We start from the raw sequence: 21,078 nt of genomic DNA, 5'->3' as shown, positions 1-21,078 counted from the left end.
GCTGTCGCATGCACCCTCGCCCCGTGGCCGGGCACCCACGCAGCGACCCACCCGCCTGCCCACCCACGGCACCCGGCCGTCCCCTCGTGCCCCCGCTGCCCCCACGGCCCAGCCGGGGGGACGGGCACCCCCGGGGCGAGGGGGCCAGGGTGGTGCAGGAGCGGGGGGGGGGGGCTGCAAGCGGCTCTGGCACGGCCCGTGCTGGCCACATGCACTAACGAGGCAAGAAAAACGAGCAGGGTCAGGGGTCCCTGCTGCCAGGAGCGGTGGCACAGGGGGGCTTGGGAAGGGGGGGTGTGCAAATCCCACGGTCCGAAGCCCATCAAGACCTCCCCCGGGATCCCCGGCCACGCAGGAGCAGACACCAGCCCCAGCTTGGCAAACTTTGGCACTACCACGATCGCTTCCAGCCTGGCTCAGCCCAGCGGTGCGGGACTGGAAACCGGCCCCAGGGTTTCCTGGGGGGAGTGGGGCAGCGAGGGAGCTGCTGTGGCTCTGCCGCGAGTGGCATGTGGGGAGGCACGGCCAACGCCGCTCTGTCCCCACCGGGCAGTCACCCCCCAGGTCCAGCCCGTGCTCCCCGGACCACAGAGGGGATGGGGACATGGGGAGGGACAAACTGAGCACCGCAGGACCTCTAAGCAAGAAGGAATCCTCTAAGCAAGAGCAGGTTCTGGCACATGAGAGGGAGGGATGCTCCTTGGGGACCACTGTCCCCATCACCTCTGCCTGCATCCCTCCCTCCTCCACAAGCCCTGCCCAGCCCCGTGGCCCCAGGGCCACCCTCGGGTGGAGGTTTGTCACCCAGCCCCAAGCCCCCAGGGCACCCAAGCGGGCCCCCCACGGGCAGCAGGATCTAGCCCTGTGTGCTGGTAGGGGGGGTTTGCTTATTGCCTATGTCCCCACGGGTTGCTCTTCCCGGGGGTGTTGCATATTAAGACATTATTGCATAAATATATATATATCTTCTATATATATATTGCCCTGGGAGCATGCACGGGCAGGCAGAAGGCTCTGCTGTGCTTCTAGAGGTGCAGCCGCAGCTGCAGCGCTGCAGCCCTGCGAGCAGGGAAACAACCCAGGCAGAGGAGAGTGAGGGGGGGACAGACCCCCGCTCAGCGGCCTCGGGGGGGGCCCCTGCCGCTGCCCTGACCCAGAGCGACACAGGTAAAACCACGCTGAGTTGTGCCCCAACGCCCCTGCTTGGCACTGGCAGCGGAAGGGAGATGAAGCCTTGCATAGCTGGCGGTGGTCCCGGCTCGGCTCTGGGGGACCAGGCAGGACCCCACTGGGGAGCTGGACGTGTCCTGAGGGCTGGGGGGTACGACCCAAACCCCAGGGGATGGGGCCAGTCTGGAGCATCCCCACCATGGCTGGGGGGGGGATCTCACCCCCCCGGGAAGGGCAGGAGCATCCCAGGAGCGTGGTCTGGCCATGCTGCAGTGTCACGGGCTCCCACCCCATCCCCAGAGCGGCCACCCCGCTGCAGCCGTGTCCCCGCAAAGGACGACTTGGTTCAAGTAACATGGCCAGGGACGTGGCTAGACGGGGCCGGGCGATGCCACGCTGTTCCTACATCCCGGCATCCCATCCCACCGGCTGCACGCCGGTGGGATCCGTCCCACTGCCTCCCCGCTCAGTCCATGTTGGCGCTGGCCGACCTGGAGATGTTCAGGGTCTGGGCAGAGACCGAGATGTCCTCGTGGTCCACAGGGCTGTGGTAGTCGGAGGTGATGTCGGGCTCGCAGGGGGGCACCTGCACGGCGGCCAGGTTGAAGGAGTTTATGGAACCCTTGCGGAGGCACTGGGAGTAGAGACCGAGCAGCAGGTCCAGCTTCTGCTCAATGGACTGCACCTGCAAGGGTGGGCAGGGCTGAGCGGGTCCCTCCCCGCAGGGAGGGGACCCGGGGGGTCCCACTTCGCACCGAAGGGACAGTGACGTGCTCCCCGGCGGCCGTCCCCTCCTGACCTGCCTCTCCACTTTGACCACTCGCCCCATCATGCTGAGCTCGTCCACCAGCTCCGTCTCCAGCGCCGGCTTCTCCCCCTTCTCCCGCATCTTCTTGTCCGCAGCGAGGGCCCCCCTGCCCACGATCTGGTCCACGCTGACAGGGAGGGAAGGGACACAGCCCATCACTCCCAGCGGACCAGAGGGCATGTGAGACCACAACGGATCGGGACGCGGCTCTGGGAACATGTCCCACCCATCGTGATGGGCCAGCACCCCTCCCAGCTGGCATGGCTAGTGGTGGGAGACCCAGGGGAGCCCAGAGCCCCCCCCGCCGCCTTCAGAGCAGCTCACCGCATCTGCAGGCTCTTGATCCTGCCCAGCATGTCCAGGTGGCCGGCCGAGTACTGCTCGATGACGTCCTTGACGTCGTAGGGACGCAAGGTCTCCTTGAACTTCCTCTTGGCCACCAGGAACTTCAGGATCCTGCAGGGACACCCGGGCTGGCTGCAGGGCACGGAGGAGGACCAGGGGTGCCCGCAGGCTCCACGCTGGGGGAACGGGGGGCATATGCAAAGCACCGAGGTCCCGATCACTGTCCCCATGGGAGTCTGAGCCAGGAGCCGTCCCTGCTCCTTGGCCACGGCCATGGGCTGGACCGGGGCTCTCTGGACACGTCCGCTCATCCCCGAGGGCCGAGAGCTGTGGAGGAGCTAGGGATGGCAGCACGTACGCTGGGGGACGCGGGAGGGGACGGTCTCACCTGACAGCCCGGATGAGGGTCTTCACTGCTGGCATGATGTCCTCGAAGGTCAGGTCACAGTGGGAGCTCTTCTCCTCGCTGCTGTCCTCCGGCGGGCAGTCGGCTGTGAGTGCCAAGAGTGGGTGGGTGGCAGACACTAAGGGCTGTCCCTCTGTGCCCCCCCAAAACACCTGCAGCCCCCCCAGCATGACCCCACAGCCAGACCCACACCCCACCACTCCCCAGGACTTTTACCCTCGACTGGGGTCCGCGGCTTGAGCCTCAGGGATGCACGGAAGCGGGTCCGGTCATTAAAACTCCAGCTCTTCTGCACCTTGGTGGGGCTGGAAGCCTCGGGGATGTCCTCGGTGCTGGGGGAGCGGTGCAGGGGGGGGTCCCAGGTGCTGCCTGCCCCGGCTGCCCTGCCGCTGCGAGCTGCTCAGCCGGATGCGGTCCTTGATGCCCATCTTGTTGCTGCGTGGGAGAGCGGGGTGGGCAGCGTCAGGGGTGACCGGGGGACGGGGATGGGGACGGGGAGAGGAGCGGATCCCTGCTGCGGGCACACACGGTGCCCACCGCGGTGGGGGTGAGGATGGGGGTGGCTGTGCCGAGCTCACGGAGAGCCCCCGGCACGCGACGGGCACGAGCCCGCGTGCGAGGCAGGCCAGGAGCAGGCGGTACCCGCATGCCCGTGCAGGAGCAGCTCTGGGGTTACTCCTTTAAACACCGTTTTTTTCCCCAAGAGAAGAGAAAGGAGGAGAGAGACAGACAGGGAGAGCACAGAGAGACAGGTACGGCGGTGGGTAGGACACCCAGCAGAGCCGCCGGCAGAGCAATCGGCCCCAGTCCCGCAAGGAGCAGCCCTGCTCCTGCCCCATTCCCGCTGGCATGGGGCGTCCTGGGGCACCCAGCCGGGCCCCTTCATCCTCCTCCTCCTCCAGGCTGCACCACCTAATTCAGGCTCTGCTCTGGTGGGCAAGCGGAGCAGCCCCCTCCTGCCCTAACGCCAGCTCTGCTCCTGAAACCAGCTGCTCCGCTGGGTTGGTGGTGAGGGGACAACAGGCATCGTTTATGTAGGACCTCCACAAAAATACCATCTGGTGCTGCCTTTTGTGTGATGTGGGACCACAAGCACACCTCGGGACATGCAAGGAGGCCAAACAGACGCACAGCTCTGCACAGCGGAGGAAGCCGAAGCCGCGGAGGATGCGGAGCAAACCCCAGGCCTGCTGCACAACAGGCTCCACAAAACCCCGGCATTTGTTTGGGGAGCCTCCTGGATTTCCTGGGCCAGGAGTCCCAGGGCAAGGCAGGGGTACAGGCAGGGCACTGGGCTCCCAGCCTCTCCCCATGCAGGTTGTGGGCAAACTGGTCCCGGGCAGGCAGGGCAGTGCCGGAGGACGGGTAGGGCTGTCCCCCGGGGGACCAGGCTGCAGGACAGACGTGGGATAGCGTTTATCCAAGTGCCTCAGTTTGCTGTTGTTGGACTCGGCAAGCCCAGCACGGCCAACAGACCAGGCTCATCCGTGCTGCACGGAAGGGGAAACCGAGGCAGGGCAAGCTGTGGGAGCCGGCGGGGACAGCCAGCTCAGCCCAGGCCATGCACAGACCCCCTTGCCCTGCAGAAGGATGACCCTTCAGCCTCTACCCTCCTCTGCCCCGCAGTCAGCAGGCAGCCCAGTACAGAGCACCATGCACACCCAGTGCTCCCCCAGCCCTGCGCAGCCGCCCAGCGCAGGCAGCCGGGACGCAGTACCTCCGTCTCCACGTGCCCCACGTCCGCAAGAGCCTCCTCTTACCACTAAAGATCGGGCTGGAGGGTCAGGGCAGAGACACAGGAGAAAACGAGAGTTAGCCCGTGTCCGGGAAGGAGCGGAGCATCCCGGGTCACCGCGTCCCCGACCCCCCCAGGCATGCCAGCACCCCAGTGCGTGGGCGCAGGGTCCCCGCCTGCCGCCGGCGAGCATCTCCCGCTGCACCGGACCTGGCCACGGTACCCCCTTCTGCTGTGGAGGCAAGAAGCACGAGTGGAGTTGTTTGTGTAGGTCCTGCATAAACACTAACGCCCGCCCCGCGGAGGAAAGTCCAGTTTCTCAGCGGCGGAGCTCTGCCAAAAAGCGATTTGGTGACGGCACGTGGTGCCGAGCAGCTGAACGGTGGTGACCCTGCAAACGCCGCTGCGGCTCTGCGGACCCCCGGCCCCTGCCCGCTTGCTGCGGCCACTGCTGGGGCGAACGTTACCTGAGGCGTAAGCACTTGTGGGGCTGCACGTCCTCCTCCTTCCAGCTTGGGGGTGAATGGGGGGCACAGAAGGTTTGGGGGTAGGTTGGAGGGATGGAGAGGAGGAGGGTGAGCAGGAGAGGGGAGGAGAGAGAGAAGATGAGATGTTACGAGAGGTGATGCTCGTGGAGGAGATGGAGGAAGGCTCAGGCCCCCCTGGGTGGGATGGCCGGGGGGGTTGCAGTCCCTCCCCTGCCAGCTCCCGGCTGTTCACTGGGAAACCGAGCCCAGGCCGGTGCTGCTGCAGGGAGAAGCCCCCCCAAGCCCATACTCACCTCGGGGATGGCAGGGGGAGCAGGTCCCCCTCGGCCCCACGCCTGCAGCAGGGCAGCCGCAGCCCCACGGCTCGGCACATCCCCACGCCACGCCAGACCTCCCACAGCCCCGTCTCCAGCATCACGGGGGAAACTGAGGCACGATGCCACGGAGCAGCAGCGCTCCCTCTCCCCACCTAACCCTGACGTTGGCCCAGGGCCCCACGCCGTGCCGATGTCCTGGGTGGGAGACCAGCAGCCGTGGTGGCACGCCGGGGTCTCCAGGATGCTCTTCGGCCAGAGGAGACCGGGGACATGGTGCAAAGCAGCTGCTGCCAGCAGCGTGGCAGCCCTGAACCCTCTTGTCTCTTCTCGTCAGCACTGGGGCAGCTCGACATCGCTGCTCCCCACTGCTGTGGGCATGGGAAGCCCGTCTTGGACTGCAGGAACTGGTTTTTGCTCCTTGCCTGGCTCTGCAGCAGGGCCACACAGCTCCAGCCCCGACGGGCTTGCAGCGCTGCCTTTGCAGGGCCATTTTCAGCCACGCTTGGTTACCCTGTGCGAGGTCCCGGTGCCGTGGCCACACGAAAAAGGAGCTGAACGTTGCAAGAGGCTTCACGACGGGTACAAGACCCCAGAGTCTGTTCGCGGGGACCAAATGTGCCCCCTCCGGAGCTGCGAGCCGGGAGCAATGCCGGCAGCCAGCGGCAGAGCTGGAGGGATGCCCCAGCACGGCACTGGGTGGGGAGTGGGAGCGGGGGCTGCTCCTCTGGGGTCCGGTCTGGCGGTGACAGGCACCGCGGTGGCATCGCAGGCGGACACAGACGAGCAGAGGAGAGAGGGCAGAGAGGAGGGAGAACGCGGGGCCGTGGGGCTGCACCCTCCTACCTTTCCCCTGAACAAGCGGCAGGGCTGATGCTTTTCTGGCCAGGGGTGAAGGAGTGATAAGGCGGTGGGGCTCCGTCAGGCAATTTTTTCACCTCTGAATTCCTAAATCCTCCGTTGCGGACTCGGTGCAAATGCTCAAACATTAGGACCAGCTCTCTGAGGTTGGGGTTAAATAAAAACATGGAGAAATTAAACTTTCCAAAGCAAATGAGATGAGCAAACCAAGGCTGAGCAGAGCCGGGTCCTCCTCTGTGCAAACCAAAGCAAAACCAGAACAAAACAAGAAGCAAAAACCAGCACTTTCTTTCAAAAGACAGTTTCTTAACAGCTCGGGCAGCAGGTTGAGGCAGCAGCGGGCGCTGCTGGCACCTGGGGGTGATGGTGCTGGGGAGGGGGGTGCTGGGAAAGGGTCCCACAGAGACTGGCCACTGGCAGAGGGGCTGGACCCGTGCTGAGAGGGATGGGTCAGGCAGGGGCCAGGCAGGACGACCACCCTCGCCATGGGGTGGGGGACAGGGAGACCTGCCACCATCTGATCTGGGGGTCTGGGCATTGCTGGAGCAGCCAGGAGGGGAAAGCTCAGACCCAGCAGGGATCGAGCCTGGCCCTATCCCCGCTGCAGGAGAAATGGCTCCCGGCACAGCAGGAGGGGCTGGCGGAGCCCCCCGTGATGCCCACGCCAGGAGAGCCCGGTACCACGCTTGGCAGCGATGCATGGGAAGCCGGATCTCCTCGGTCAGGGACAAGAGGGACTCGCTGCCACGGCTGTTAAGAGCTCTGTCTTTGAAAAAATAAAGAGTGAAACAGAACAATGAATTTGTCACTGCAAAGGAACACATGGCCGGAGCAGGGGCAGGACGCACAGGCAGGCGGGAGGGCACTGCCAGCCTGGGGCAGGGCTCGGGCACGGGGACCGCACGGCAGACCCCGGTTGCGCTCGGTGTGATGGGAATGCACAGGGAGTCCAGAAAAGCTTCGGAGAGTCTTCGATCCACCCGTGGTGGCAACATCCCAGGGGCCACAGGAGGGGAGAGCCCTACAGGGCTCCCCGCTGGACCCCCCCAGGTCCATCTGCTCTGCCACCACACTTGGAGCCGGCTCCTGGCCGGCTGCAGCTCCGTCGCCACAGCCACGAGGTCCCCGTGGCCGGCGGCACCATCCTCTTCCCCGTGGCGGTGCTGGAAGATGGCTATGGATGGGGCGAGAGAGGACGGGGTGGGATGGGTGCCGGGCGCTGTGAGGATGATGAGGATGGAGGAGGGTGTTGGACGTTTTGGCAGGTGCTGTGCTGGGGCTCCGGTGTCCCAGGGCTGGGCAAGGTGTCCGTGCTGCTCAGCCCCACCGAGCCCTCAGCGGGTCCGCATGGCCCCTCCGTGGCAGGGGCTGCTCACGTTGCTCATCAGCCTGGGGACCCCCCAGGGACCCCCCGGGAGCCCCGCCGCCCTCGCCCGCACCCTGCTTACCTGAAGGAGGGCAGGAGGCTGTCGTAGTAACACCATGTGGCCGTCAGGTACGCCCGGCTGATGTCCGTCGAGTACAGGCGCCAGGCAGCCTGCACGGGAGCGAGAGCCCACGGGCATCGGGATCAGCCCCTGCGGGGGCAGGAGGCGAGATCCCCCCCCCGCGCCAGCCCTCTCCATCCCCCTTGGCCACCACGGGCAGAGTCCGGCCCAAAGGAGCCAGCTGCCAGATGTGGGGTCAGGCATTCGGGTCCTGCCTGCAGCGGGCAGGGACAGGCAGAGCAGACGGAGCGGGGGACGGTGGAGCATCCCCGGGAAAGGATGGGGCAGGACATGCCAGCACCGCGCTACCTGGATCAGGTTTGCCGCCGGAGTCCGCCTCTTCTCAAAGTGCTTCTGCCGATGCTGCTCCTGCACTTTGAGGGCGAAGCCGGAGCCCAGGATCCCCTGGGGACGGGAGGGGACGGGGTCCGTGGGTGCCGACCACGCCACCGCCGCCAGCCAGGAGAGACGGGGACCCTCCCACCGCAGGGGTGGATTTGGCCCCTTTCTCCCCGATTTCTACAGGGCAGGAGGCGCAGGGACCCTCTCCCCCGTCCTACTCACGGCAGGCAGCGCGAAGAAGGAGATGCCGAGCAGGGCGAAGCCGGCCGCCAGCATCCGTCCCAGCCACGTCTGCGGCGTCTTGTCCCCGTAGCCGATGGTGGTGAGGGTGACCTGCCCGGGGGCAGAGCAGGGGGAAGCCTGGAGGGAGCTCCCTCGCCGCGGCCCCGTCCCACCCTCCTCATCCCCTCCCGGGGCTGGGGGACCGCCGGTGGCCAAGCTTACCGTGCCCCACCACAGGGAGTCGGCGTAAGTGGTGAATTGGGCATTGGCATCCTTCTCAGCCAGGTAGACGAGGAAGGAGGCGAAGATGAGCACCAGGAATCCGATGTACCAGGCGGTGATGAGCTCCTGCCGGGGCAGGGGAGGGGTGAGAGGGGCTCGGGAAGGGGTGTGGGGGGCCATGCCGGGGACCCCCGCATTCCTCTACCTTGCTGTGGGCGTAGACGACGGAGCCCAGCAGCTTCCAGGTGCCGCCGCGACGGTCCATGCGCACCATGCGCAGGATCTGCAGGAAGCGCATGCTGCGCAGCGCCGAGGTGGCGAAGATGTTGCCCTGGGTGCCGGCGGCGATGACGGCCACGGAGGCGATGAAGACGATGAAATCTAAGGGACGGCGAGGGTCAGGGGCGCGGGCTTTTCTCAAACGCTTTTCTTGCGTGGGTGACACCGCAAGTCCCCAAATCCCTGTGCTCCCCCCAAAGCCCCCCCCGCCCCGGTACCTATAACGCAGAAGGGTTTCCTGGCAAATCGGAAGCGTCCCCTCCAGCCTCGGTAGCGGCAGCAGCAGCCGGCCGCCCAGACGCGGATGATGTACTCCATGCCGAACACCACGATCATGACGAACTCCTGCCGGGGGGGTAGAGGAGGGGGGAGGCAGGAGGGTGAGGCGGGGAGGGCAGGGGCAGGACGGCGTGGGGGATTCAGCTGGGTGGGCGGCTTTGGAGGGGGCAAAATGAAATGCTGGTGCTGAGGACGGGACGGTGCGGGGGGGAGCATGGTGTGTCCCCCCCCAAGGCCACCCCCCTGACACAGCCACGGCTGGAGCCATCCCGGGGGAATCGGGGCAGCGAGACAGGAGCCGTGGCCGTCGAGCCTGTTTGAGCAGCCCGGCTCCCCTACCTGTGCCAAGCTCACACCGAGCTGGGTCCTTTTCCTCCGCCGTCAGCATTGTCCTCCTACCTCTCGCACAAACAAGCCCCCGTTCTGCTTACTCGCGGGAAAGTCACAAGGACCTTCCCAATTTAGTCTCCATCACTCGGAAGAACTCCAGCGTCAGCTGTTTCTGACAGTTTGGGGGAAAGTTGCCTTTTTTAGCCCCTCCTGCCCTGCCTTTTCCAGCGGTTTATGCCTCTCCGCACCGCGGAGGTCCGGCTGCAGTGATGGGCCACCCCGAGCCGCCCAGCAGCGAGGCCACCCTGCAGCTTCTCCCCGATGTGCTGGAGAGGCTGCCGTGATTAACACCAAGGATCAATAGTGACATTTGGGCTGGGGAAGGGGTCAGAGGGGTTTTGTCCATGTTCTCGGCCAAGTCTCTCGGGGTGTAACGTGGGGACAGGGAGTCCGCGCACAGCTCCGCTCCCCACTTACCAGGATGAAGAGGCACTGGTTGGCCAATTTCTGGTGCTCCTGGATGGTGGAGAAGACCGACAGCACCAGGCAGCTGAAGACGAGGAGGAATCTGGAACGAGAGCGTGTCAGCGCGGGCATCGGGGCCGGCCGGGGGGAGCCCAGTCTGCAGTGCTGGCCATTGCTCACAGCCTGACCCCCCCAGCCCAGACTTCCACGGCCGTGGCTGAGCCACCATGGACACGGTTTACCCCTAGATGGTGGCATGGAGCAATTTGGGAGGCCACGAGCAGCAGCTGCCCGTGGGTGCAGAGGCAGGGCTGTGCCTAAAGCCTGTCCGTGGCACTGGGATGCCCAGCACAGGCAGCACCTCCCTGGGACCAGGGCAGCAAGCCCACGGCAGGATCCCACCATTCCCTGGGCATCCCTCCGGCACGGCCGGGACGAGCTCTCTGCCCAGCCTTGGCCGCCCCCAAGACCAGTGCCCAGAGGGAACATCGCTCCCACTGGTCCCCCCTGTGATGGGGACCAGTCCCGCATGGCACCTGTGTCCCAGCCCGGGCTGGTGGCACAGCACGTCCCCGGGCTGCCCTACAGGCACCGAGGAGGAGGACCAGGCTCCGGCAGACATGGGGCTCAGTGCCAGGCTCCGGCACAGCCCAGCAGCCTCTGTCCAGGCAAAACAACTGCTAATTAAAAGCAGGGAGGGAGATGGGGGGTGTCCCAAACCGTGGCAGCGTGCTGCTGCTGCAGAAGGGGGACCAGAGCTTCTCCTGACTGTCCCCAGCATCGCTGCCACCGTGGGGACTTGCTGGGGACACGGGGGCTGCCTGGGAACAGCCGACCTGGGAGAAGAGTTAACAGGGAGCTGCTCTGGGGCTAGCTGTCCCCGAGAGCTGGGTTAAGACATGAGGGGCTTTGGCCCATTTAAAATAAGGAGGGGAAAAAAAAAAAAATAGACTCTGAAGCTGAAGCAAATCAAACTCCAAAAATACATTTTTTCCCCTGATCCAGCGATTCTAAAAATGGAAAGCGGAGGGCTTGTGCCACCGGCCCACGTGACGGCGTGCAAAGGGCCACTGCTCCACCAGAGCCGGCTCCGTAACGGCACGGGGGGCTCCGGGCACCCACGGCCCCACTGGGCACCGCGGCCCCACCGTGCCGCGGGGAAGCACCGCCGGCAGCACCGGAGCGGCCAGGCTGAGGCCAGCAGTGCAAGCAAGGTGGCCGTGGCACCCTGTCCCTGAGCTGGTGGGCACCCATCTCGCCCCCCCCGGCACCATCTCCGCTGGTTGAGCAGTGCCCACGGGACCCATCAATGGTGCTCCAAAGACTGCGGGGGGCTCGGCTCGGGGAGATGCTGCCCGACACCCACTCAGGAGCTCTTTCCCATCTCTTCTTGTTGCTGACACAGGGTTTTAGAGCCAAACCGGCTGCCCGGGGTGGCCGAGGGGTGAAAGCAGAGCTGACCCCCACATCTGCCCCAGGGCCGGCGGGGAGGCACCGGGTGACGCGGGGGAGAGGGGACGATGCTCCCACCCTGGCCAAGGGGACCCGGCGCAGACACTAAGCACTGGGGGTGAGGAGAGCCGAGGGCCCCCCCAGTGCCGGGACACACACGCACCCACCCACCGAACCCACAGTTTGTGCCGTGTAAGGCTGGGGGGGTCTGCAAACCCGGGCAGGGCATGAGGGGGCTGCTGAGCGCCCCATGCCCACAGTGGGGCAAGGCGGGGAGTACCCAGCTCAAAATCCAGCATAAAGGGGGACAGGCAGGCCCCTTCCCCGAAACCGCCATGAGGGGAAACTGGAGATGGGACCGACAGCGGAGAAGCCCCAGGGAACGGGAGAAGGGCTGGATCCAGAGCATGGAGAAGGGAGAGCAGGAGCGACACACCACGTCCCAGCTACAGCAGTGAAGGGGCCGGGGGTGTCGCAGGTTCGACAGTGCCCTGCCCTCGCTGCGGAGGACGATGCTCCTCTCCCAGGCACTCCCCATCTGCAAGGCAGAAGGCTGGAGCCAGTTCCTTCTCCCTCTGAATTATTAATCGAGCCCCTTTCCTCCGGCACAGCGGTTCTGCCGTTAATTCCTCCGGCAGCCAACGGCACAGCCGGGCACGCCGGTACCCCCGTCCTGCCCGCGCCGGCACAGAGGGCAGCGGAGCCGCGGGCAGGGAGCACCGAGGAGGTCACCGCCGTCCCGGCCACAGCCCTTGGTGTGAGGAGCAAAACAAGACCTGGCTGAGCAGCCCCGGGCAGAGCCTTTCTGCTTTGTGCATCATCAGCAATAAAGATTATACAATCAGGATTTAGCAGGCAATTACATGGGCAGCGAAGCACAAAGCAGAAGAGAAGGCAGAAATCTCCCAGCCTGCAAAGATTTGTGCCTCTCACCCTGGCCGGGGAGCGGGGAAGCGGGGGGTCTCCGGTGCCTGGGCACACGCTGCTCCCGTGGGGACGTGCTGCGGGTGGCCCGAGCGGCGAGTCACGGTGTTTTGGCACCGAGCCGGAGCCCCACTTGTCACCTGTCCCCACAGCAGCACCGCGAGCAACCGGACCGGTTGGTAAAGCCGTGCCACAGAAGCCGTGATGGAAACCTGCATCCTTGGGGTGGGGATGCCTCCCGCCCGGCCGCCCCGGTATCCCACAGGATTTGGTGAAGGATACAGGCATGCGAGGCCCCACGGGGCCGGCTGGGAAAGAAACTTTCTGGGAACACATCACCTGCTAGGAATTAACTTGTAAAGCCTGGGCAAACGCCCCGTCCCGGCTGCTGGCAGGGCCTAAGCGGCTTAGGGGAAGGGTCAGATGCCTGAAGGCAGCTCGGTGAGCCAGGAACCAGCCGTCGTCCCCCCCCAGTCCCCCCTCGGAGCGGGCAGCCCTCCGGGGCAGAAGTGCTGCTCTCAGCAGCTCTACCCTGCACCGAGGGCTCGACCGACCTCTCCATCAAACCCTGAGTGGTGCTGGCAGTGCCAGGCTCCCCACCGGCACGCTCCCCCTCCCGAATACGCTGCTCTTCTCACTCACCAAGCAGGGCCAAAAAAAAAAATAAAATAAAAAAAAAAAAAATAGGAGCGCTGCCAGGGAAAGCAGGGATGGGGCAGAGACGATGGGGCAGGACCCGGCAGGAGTCTCACTGTCCCCCCCGCTCCCCTGCGCCAGGGTCCCGGGGGACGGAGGGAGCAGATGCTGTTGTTGCTGAGCCGGTGCATCAGCTTTCCTCAATAAACTTTGCATCGCCAGCCCCCACCAGCCGGCAGCCCCCGCTCCCACTGCCGCCCTCACACCTCCCCGCTGGCACACGTCCCCGTGCGGGAGGGGACACGCCGGCGGTAGCCTGGGCACGGGGACGGGACCCCTCCAGCTCCTCTCACCCCTGCAGGAGCAAAGCCTGTCCGCAGGAACACTCCTCCCCAAAATAATAATTAAAACCCGGCGGGGTGCCCGGGTTGGAGAAGGCGAATCTCCTCACATTAATCTTCATTACAGCGGACTTTGCCATATGCTCTTGCCCGCATTGGCAACGCGGTGCCGGCGGAGGAACAGGTGAGCCGGGAAAGGTGCTGAGCTCAGGGGAAGCAGGGCCAGGTCAACCCCGGCCGGCGAGGAGCAGTGCCGGGCAAGGGGGCACCAGCCGGCACCCAGTGCCCACCCGAACACCCCTGGGCAAACGGGCTGCACCCCGGTATAGCCTGGGCAAAGCTGTGCCGCGGCACCCCGGTGCAGCCGACGCTGATGGGATTGTGATGCTCAGAGCCTGTGCAGCAGGATGGCACATCACCAACAAGCAGCCGGTGTCCAGGCTGGGAAGGGGGGGTAATGGTGGGCACCCCCGTGCCCTGGCGGGTCTGGCCCGGACCCCACTTCGCTCTCCCCCCCGCGAAGAAGCCCCGAGCCAGGGGCGCAGGCAGCATCAGGGAGGCTCGTGCTGACAGCCCAGCGATAACTCAGCGGAAAGAAAATACCACGCGCCGTAGGATAAACAGCTCAGCCAGGGGACGAGCGAGCAAACAGCCTCTGCCGAGCGGCACGGCTCCCTTCCCGGGCCAAGCCTGGCCCCATCACAGTGCTGGGCAGCAGCGCCGGGTGCCCAGCCAGGCTGTACCCCCCAGCTGTGCCACCGTGGGAAATGGCTGTTTGGACCAAAACTGCCTAAGCCCAGCTCCGGTGGGGACGGGGACAGGGATGGGGACGGTGCTTTGCTCTCCAACCTCCCCAGCCCGCGAGGTTCAGCTCCCCGAGCACCGTTCGCAGCTGTATAAATAGCATGTCTTCTAAATCCCCCGTCCCTCGCTCCAGCAGCCCTTTAGGAGAGGTGGAGCAGGCGGCCTGTCTGCTCCGGGCGATATAAATAACCGGGGTGTAGTGGGCCTGTTTGCACCCGTAACCATGGCAGGGTCCATCCCACACCGTGCCACAGAGAAGAGAAGCAGAAAAGCACCCAGTGTTTCCCCACGGTCAGGGAAACCGGAGCTGGAGCCAGGAGCCCGCCAGCCGCGCAAACCCCAGGACACGCTCCGAGCCCAGCCCCGACCTGGTTATCAGCGCAGGGAGAGGAAAGGTGCTGCTCCGAGAGTCCTCCTCACCCCCAGACCAGGGGGTACCGGGGGGGTAAGGCAGGATGGGGTGTTTCCAGCGCCCTGACACAGGCTAGAAGCAGGGCTGGGACGAGGAGCCTGCCTGCAGGCTGCACACCTCCTTCTGCAGCCCCGTGGCACCCACGGCAGGGACCCGGCAGCACCCACGGCGGCAACTCTAGATAACACCCCACAGCGCACGGGAGCCGATGGCCCCAACACCTTGGTGCTTCGGTGAGCGGGAGCCAAAGCCTGCAGACGGCATCATCCATCACCCTTGCACTGCATGGCTGTATCCCCACGCCACCCACCGCCCCCCAGCACCCCGGCCCCGCAGTCCCCACGGGGAGCACGGTCACAAGGCTCCTGCGGATGGTGCCAAGACGCTCACACGGAGCAGCCGAGATAGTTTTGCTCTTGAATCATCTGGCAAGGAGCTGGCTTAAGGCGGGGGGGGGGGGGGAGAAAACCAGTGTGTTTTCAGATGCAGCTCCCATGCCCTTGCACCCCAGGAGAAGGATCGGGGCCGTCCCTACCCTCCAGCTCCTGGGGACTCTGCAGGGGACAGGGGACCTTTGGGGCACAGGGACACGAGTGGCCCCAAGAAGTTGAGGCAGGCTGAGACCCCAAATGCATTGCCCGGAGGGCAGAAGCAGCCACAGGCAGAGGGGGCAGGTCTGGGCACTCGCCCAGCCCCACTCTGACCCTCATCCCCAGGGGTGGCTGCTTGGAGGGACAAATAACCAAAGCCTCTCCAGGGCGACCAAGCATCCCAGCACTGGGGCTTCCCCCCCCGTCGTCCTCGCCATCGGGGCCGGCCAGCCTCGGGCACCCAAACTGGCACCTTGCACTCTGGGCTGGGGGGTCCTAATGGGAGCAGCAAGAGGGGAAAGGGAAAAAAAAAAAAAGAAAAATCAATGCACAGTTTCACGTTGCACCAAAGTCGCTTAATTTTATGCCCCGGTGACACCGCATCAGGCTGGGGAAACTGCTGTGCCGGCTCCTCTTCCCGCTGGCATTTCCCCCAAATGCAGCTCCCGTTTCAAGCCCAGGCAAGGTGAGGGGGGCCGGCCCCGGGAGCAGAGCCCCCTGCTCGAAGGGCACGGCTCCGGCAGCGGCAGGGCACAGCTTCTTCTTTTTTGGCCACACAAGAGCAGCAGCCGGATAGGAAACCACCACACCAGCCCCCGTGGGGGATGCCAGTGACAGCAAGTTAAAACCCCAGGGCTTAATAGAAGAGGTTTTTACCAAGCAGGCGGTGGAGAGCCAGCAGCGAGCAGGGGATGAAGCAATTTTCTTGCAAACCCACTGGGGCTCCAGCCCTTCGAACTGCCTCGGGTGGGTTGGCAAGGGCCTGGGCTGGAGCTGCTGCCGGCACCGACCACAGCGGCAATCCCCAGCATGGTGGGGAAAGCACTTTCCCACTTGCCAAGCGGTGATGGAGGGATGCGGCGAGATAAGGGAGCACGGCAGAGCTGCGGTACCATGCCACTGCCCTGCAGAGCCGCCTGCCCTGCAGCGGGGCTGGGATGCAGCCGGGGTGGCAGACCCATCCTGCCCACCGCAGCCCTCTCCCATAACAGGATCCGAGAGAAACTCCAGGAGAGACCGGCTGTCAGCAGCTTTGTCCCCAGCCAGGAGCTGGCCGGTGCACAGAGGGGGACCCGCCAGCTGCTGCCCTGCACCCATTGCACCCCCAGCATCCCGCTGCTCCGAGCCAACGAGGGTTTCCCACGGCCCCGAGGCTCCCAGCCAGCCCTGAGCCGAGGAGAGCCCACGCCTGGCATCACCCACCCAGTGCCAGGATTCTCCCAGGGCTCTGCCGGGACCTGCCACCCCTCTGCCCCCCCTGCAACGTACATGGGGACCCGACACAGCAAGGGCAGGGGTGCCACGGGACGGCCACCCTACATGCCCGAGGGATGGGCTGCCTCCGAGCTCTGCACTCCTGTCCCTTCTTTGCCCCAGCGCGACACTTTGACAAAGTAAATAAAACCCCATCACCCCACCAGTACCCAGGTGAGGTGCTGCCAAGAGCAGCGGGCAGGGGAGGTGCCTGGCTGGCCTGGCACAGGGGACGGTGCTTCAGGCAGGGGGTTGCGGGTTGTTACCGGTGCCGCCGGCTCAGTCTTCCCTGATTTGCTCCAGGTCAAACTGTTCTTTATGAAAGCGTTCCTCTAGGAAATGGAAAAGTGCTGAGCTGAGCTTCTGGTGCACCCAGCAGTTTCATAACCACCGATACGAGCTCCCAGACCCCGTTTTCCATCGGGGCAGCAGCACTGAGAGCCACTGGCCGTATGCAGGGGCTGGCAGATGGGGAGAGGGTGCCAGCGAGCCCGGCTGCAGGGACGAGCCGCGAAGGGCAGCAGTAACAGCTTGAACTGGAAACCTGGCCGGTGCAGCTCTAGGCTGCAGGAGACCCCTTGGCAGGGCAGCCCCTGGCCGACAGGACACGTAGCCCTCAGGCCGGGCTGGCAGCGGTGCCCGTGCCAAGGGCAGAAGCCCGCAGCAGCTCTGCCCGGGAGCAGGGCAGTCACTGACAGCCATACACAACTAAAGGCACGAGCTGGGAATGAGAACAGCCTTCCCGTTTGCTTAAGAGGTGGCGATTGGAAAAGGAAGTTTTTATTTGCCTTCTGGCTCTAAAGCCTTTAGGTTAAAGCTCTGGTCGCACTCCCAGATTTGCTCTGTAAGCTCCAGGGCTAGAAACTCTCATTTCGAGAGGGCAAGACACAGCTTTGCAAGTCCGGCGAACCAGCCGAGCCCAAGTGCGTGCCTCCACCACGGCCCTGCCACGGTCAGCACGGGCTTAGAGGTGCAGCCAACACCGCACACTTCAACGCCGGCTTTACACCTGCACCGGCGCCCGCTTTCACACCATCCCCTTCCTGCAAACGCTGGAGCATGGCAGCCTGCAGGGGCACCCAGCCCGGGGGGCTCCGAGGGGCTGCGAAGCCCCAGCAGAGCCCAACGGTGGGTCTAAGCCCCCCCAGCCCGTCGGACAGGACTGCAGGCAGGTGCCCGGCACAGCTCGGGGGCTGCAGAGATGGTGCAGCCACCGAAGCACCCTGCAAGGTGGAGCAGCACCAGCCCAGCCCAGAGCGGGCGCTGGGGACGGGAAGCTATTTGGGATCAATTTGCCGACAGAAAGAGACTAAACCTTGTCCAATAAACGGTATCAGCTCAGTCCTGCTACGTGCTCCCAGACACTAAACTGCTCAGGGGAGGGAAGTGCTTCGCTTCTCAGCGAGTATTTCCATTTTAGCAGTTTTCAGCCCTGTCTCGGAGCCAGGCTGCTCGGGGGGAGGCAGCGCACAGGCGTGACTCAGAGGACGGGTCCTGTGACCAGTGCTGCCCCAACCTTGGGTGACCTTGGGCCGTGGGCTTCATCTCCCCCGTGCCTCAGTCCCCCCCAAAGTGGGGGTAACACCTTCCTCCTCTTTTTAAAAAAAAACAGTCCTCAGCTACTGAGGCACACAAATCATTCCTGAGAACTTCAATACGCAGCACTGCAACAGCTTAGCAGCTCCCATCTGCTGTGGGAGAGAAAAAAAAAAACCAAACCAAAGCCAACTTTGAAGAAGCCAGAAAGGAGCAACATTTACAGGAAAGGTTTCACAAAGCAGACCTCCACACCTTGCACCCACTGCGGCATCTTCCCACAGGCTTCGGGGGGGGTCCCTGGCAGGACTGACTGCCCTGCAGCATACCTCAGCCGTAAAACTAAGAGAGCAAGTGAGCACAAACCCTCCCCATCCCAGTAAATGCTTAAAGAGGTTTTGCTACCGCTACCGACTGCTGCACATCTTCCCACATGGGGCAAAGCCCATCTCCCAAGAGCTGGGGGCCAGGCACAGCCGGGGTGGCAGAGGGGGGACCCGGGGCTTGGTGGGCTCTGCAAGGGGAGCCGCTTAGTCCGATGCGGTTGTTTCTGGGGCAAAACATGCGGAGGTCGGGAGGAAGAACGGGTGAAACACACTGGGGCACACGTGTCTCAGCTGTCAGACGAGCAGGGGGATCTCTCTTCTGGAGCCCAGCAAGTACCTACGCAAAAAAGTCTGATCCCCCTCCCCTAGCAGGAGGTTTCGGCTGCCATCGTTATTAATTCCTTGCAGGAAAAGCACTTTCGAGGGCAGTATTTGCAACGTAGGTATTATTGCCGAAGCACACTGCGGAGGTGTCGGCAGGCGTTACAAATGGGCCCCGGGCTCCTCTCCCAGCTCCCCGGGGAGCTCAGGTGCCCTCTTATCCAGTGACAAATTCATCCTGCCATCTCAATGTGCTAACTTAGGCAAGACCCACTTTCCTGTCTCTTAACGAGCTCCAGCTCGCACACCCCGCTAACGACTCAGCACCGCATTACCGCTCCTGAAAGCCGAGGGAGAGGCAGTTTTTCGGCTCATGCTCTCGGAGAGGGTCTGTGACCAGCCAGGCTGTGGGGCACGGGGCACGTGCCTGGCACACACCAAGCACACATGTAGCACACGTGAGGCAGAGGGGGAAAACATCCCCTTCCCCATGGCAATGGCCGGGCAGGGAGCAGTGGTGTCCCGGCAGCGTCCCGGCAGCGTCCCAGCAACGCAGCCGGAGCAGAGTGGGGGTCCTGAGTCAGGGCAGCCAGAACAGCCCCCCAGCACGGAGCCCCCCCCCTCTCCCCACAGCCTCCGGGTGCATTACAGACACCCCAGCTCTGCAGCCCCGTCACAGCCCTGCGAACAAACAACCCCAAGGGGCTGAATTTGTTACTCGGCCCCAAGCTGAGCCCGTCTATCTCGGAGAAGATTCTGCTTTGTAGAAGCCGCTGGATGCCCCGGTCCAGCGAGGAAAGCCGGAGCAGCACCACACTGCCCGGCAAACCGCGTTGAGCCAGGGCAGGGAGCAGAGCTGCTCCTGGGAGCATCCCAGGCTCCGTCTCTGGAGAGGGATGTTTTAGTGCTGGGGATCAACAGCAGCTGCGAGCCAGGAATGGGCACAGCTCTCGGGGTACAGCAGCCGCTGCCGGCTTGCGGCCTTTAACCAGGGACAAGAACACCCATTCCCTGCTTTCTCCCATCCCATGCGGACACGGCTCCGGGGATGCTGGGCTGGCACTGCTGCTACGTCCCAGCACTGCTACAGGCACACAAACAGGCTCCCTGGTCCCATCCAGACCTGCCCTGTCGCCCCTTCGGGGGGACTTTTGCCTTTGAGGGTCCCCACGGGCTCCGAGACCCACATGCGGCGAGGGGGGGGACGGTGACCCAGGCTCCCTGGGGGTGCCATCAGGAGGGGGCTCACTGCCCCCGGGCCACCCCGCAGACCCAGTGTGTGCCCCCCCCCGGGGACGCGCTCACCTCCTCGCACCGGAGCCGCCGGTGGACTCAGCGCCCCCCCCAGCCCAGCCGGTGGCGGAGCTCCCCCAGCTCCCATCGCACCGGGACCGGGAGCGGCGGCAGGAGCGGGCACCGGCGCGTCGTGCCCCCCCCCCCTCCGCCACCAAACTTCTCCGGTGGAGCCCGGGGCTGGGCGGGACACACACACACACACACCCCCCCCCCCGGTGCCCGGTGCCGGGGCTCGCTCGGGGCTCCTCGTTACTCCGAAATCGCTCTCCCCCCCCCCCGCCCGGTGCCCCCCGTCCCACCGGGAACCCCGGAACCGGCCTTTGGGCGACGGGATGCTGCCATCGGTAACCGTCCCCCCCCCCACTCGGGACGCCGGTACTCACATGAAGACGTGGTAGACGAAAGCCCACCCGCGGGGCCGTTCCAGCACGTTGTAGAGCCAGTTCTGCAGGCGGCGGCGGCAACAACGCGGGGAGCCGGCGGGGGGGCGGGCGACGGTCCCGGGTCGCGGTCCCACCAGCAGCCCCAGGCGGCGGCGGCGGGGCGGGGGGGGTCCCACCGGGAGGTCCCGCTCCTTCGGTACGCACCGCCGTCAGCGCCGCTCCCCGCCGCTCCCCGCCGCTCCCCGCCGCCGCCCCGGCCATGGCGGACCGCCCCGCTGAGGGCACCACCGCCGCCGCGGGGACCCCCCCCCCCCCGCCGCCTCCCGCTAACGTTGGACGGCAGCTCGCACCGCCTCCCCCCCCCACCCCCCCCCCCACGAAGAGCCCGGTGCCGCTCCCCGGTGCCACCTGCCTTTAGCTGCCCGCCGCCGGGACCTCCCGCCCCCCGCCGCCGGGGCTGGCCCGCCCCGCCGTACCTGGCCCCCGCCCCCGGGGCTCTGCCGGGACCGGGGAGGGTGGGGGAGAGGGGGTGGGGGGGGGGGGCGGGACGCGGGGAAGCAGCCCCCGCTGGAAACCCCGGTCCGGTTCGGGGGAACCTTCCCCACGAGGTTCCCCGGGGAGCGGGGATCTCCGGCTGCCCGCGGTACCGGGCAGAGCGTGGCCCGGCCACGGGGTGGGGAGCATCCCGCGAGCGAGCATCCCAGCCCGCGGGGTGCGGAGCATGTCTGGAGCCAGTGTCCCCGGCCACCAGGCAGGGAGCATCCCAGTCAGAGAGCAGCATCCCGGGCATGGAGCATCCCGGGCACGGAGCATCCCGGGCATGGAGCACTCCAGGCATGGAGCATCCCGGGCATAGAGCATCCCGGGCACGGAGCATCCCGGGCACGGAGCATCCCGGGCATGGAGCACTCCAGGCATGGAGCATCCCACGCATAGAGCATCCCGGGCACGGAGCATCCCGGGCATGAGCTTTCCAAGCCAGCCAGCATCAAACCTCCCAGGCTGTCTGGCAGCAAGCACCCCAGGCCAGGGCATCCCCCTTTCCTCTAG

The 21,078-nt window shown here is 65.3% G+C and overlaps 1 protein-coding gene across 1 annotated transcript; it reads right to left on the bottom strand.

Moving 5' to 3' along the window:
* Window positions 1-1,381: 1,381 nt before the first annotated feature.
* Window positions 1,382-20,329, bottom strand: KCNQ4 (potassium voltage-gated channel subfamily Q member 4). Its single transcript, XM_052811812.1, is given in 17 exon segments — window positions 1,382-1,855; window positions 1,970-2,105; window positions 2,303-2,434; window positions 2,712-2,814; window positions 2,946-3,084; window positions 3,086-3,164; window positions 4,932-4,976; window positions 6,113-6,268; window positions 7,576-7,664; window positions 7,924-8,019; window positions 8,179-8,316; window positions 8,401-8,526; window positions 8,606-8,781; window positions 8,898-9,024; window positions 9,766-9,856; window positions 20,029-20,175; window positions 20,177-20,329. Coding segments are annotated over 17 exon segments (2,112 nt in total). The 5' UTR covers window positions 20,290-20,329; the 3' UTR covers window positions 1,382-1,636.
* Window positions 20,330-21,078: the final 749 nt, after the last annotated feature.

The sequence above is a fragment of the Harpia harpyja genome, chromosome 16, assembly GCF_026419915.1.
Source record: "Harpia harpyja isolate bHarHar1 chromosome 16, bHarHar1 primary haplotype, whole genome shotgun sequence".
In the NCBI taxonomy this organism is placed as follows: Eukaryota; Metazoa; Chordata; class Aves; order Accipitriformes; family Accipitridae; genus Harpia; species Harpia harpyja.
Note: the sequence above shows the minus strand (reverse complement) of the source record. Positions and strands in the feature narration are given on the sequence as shown.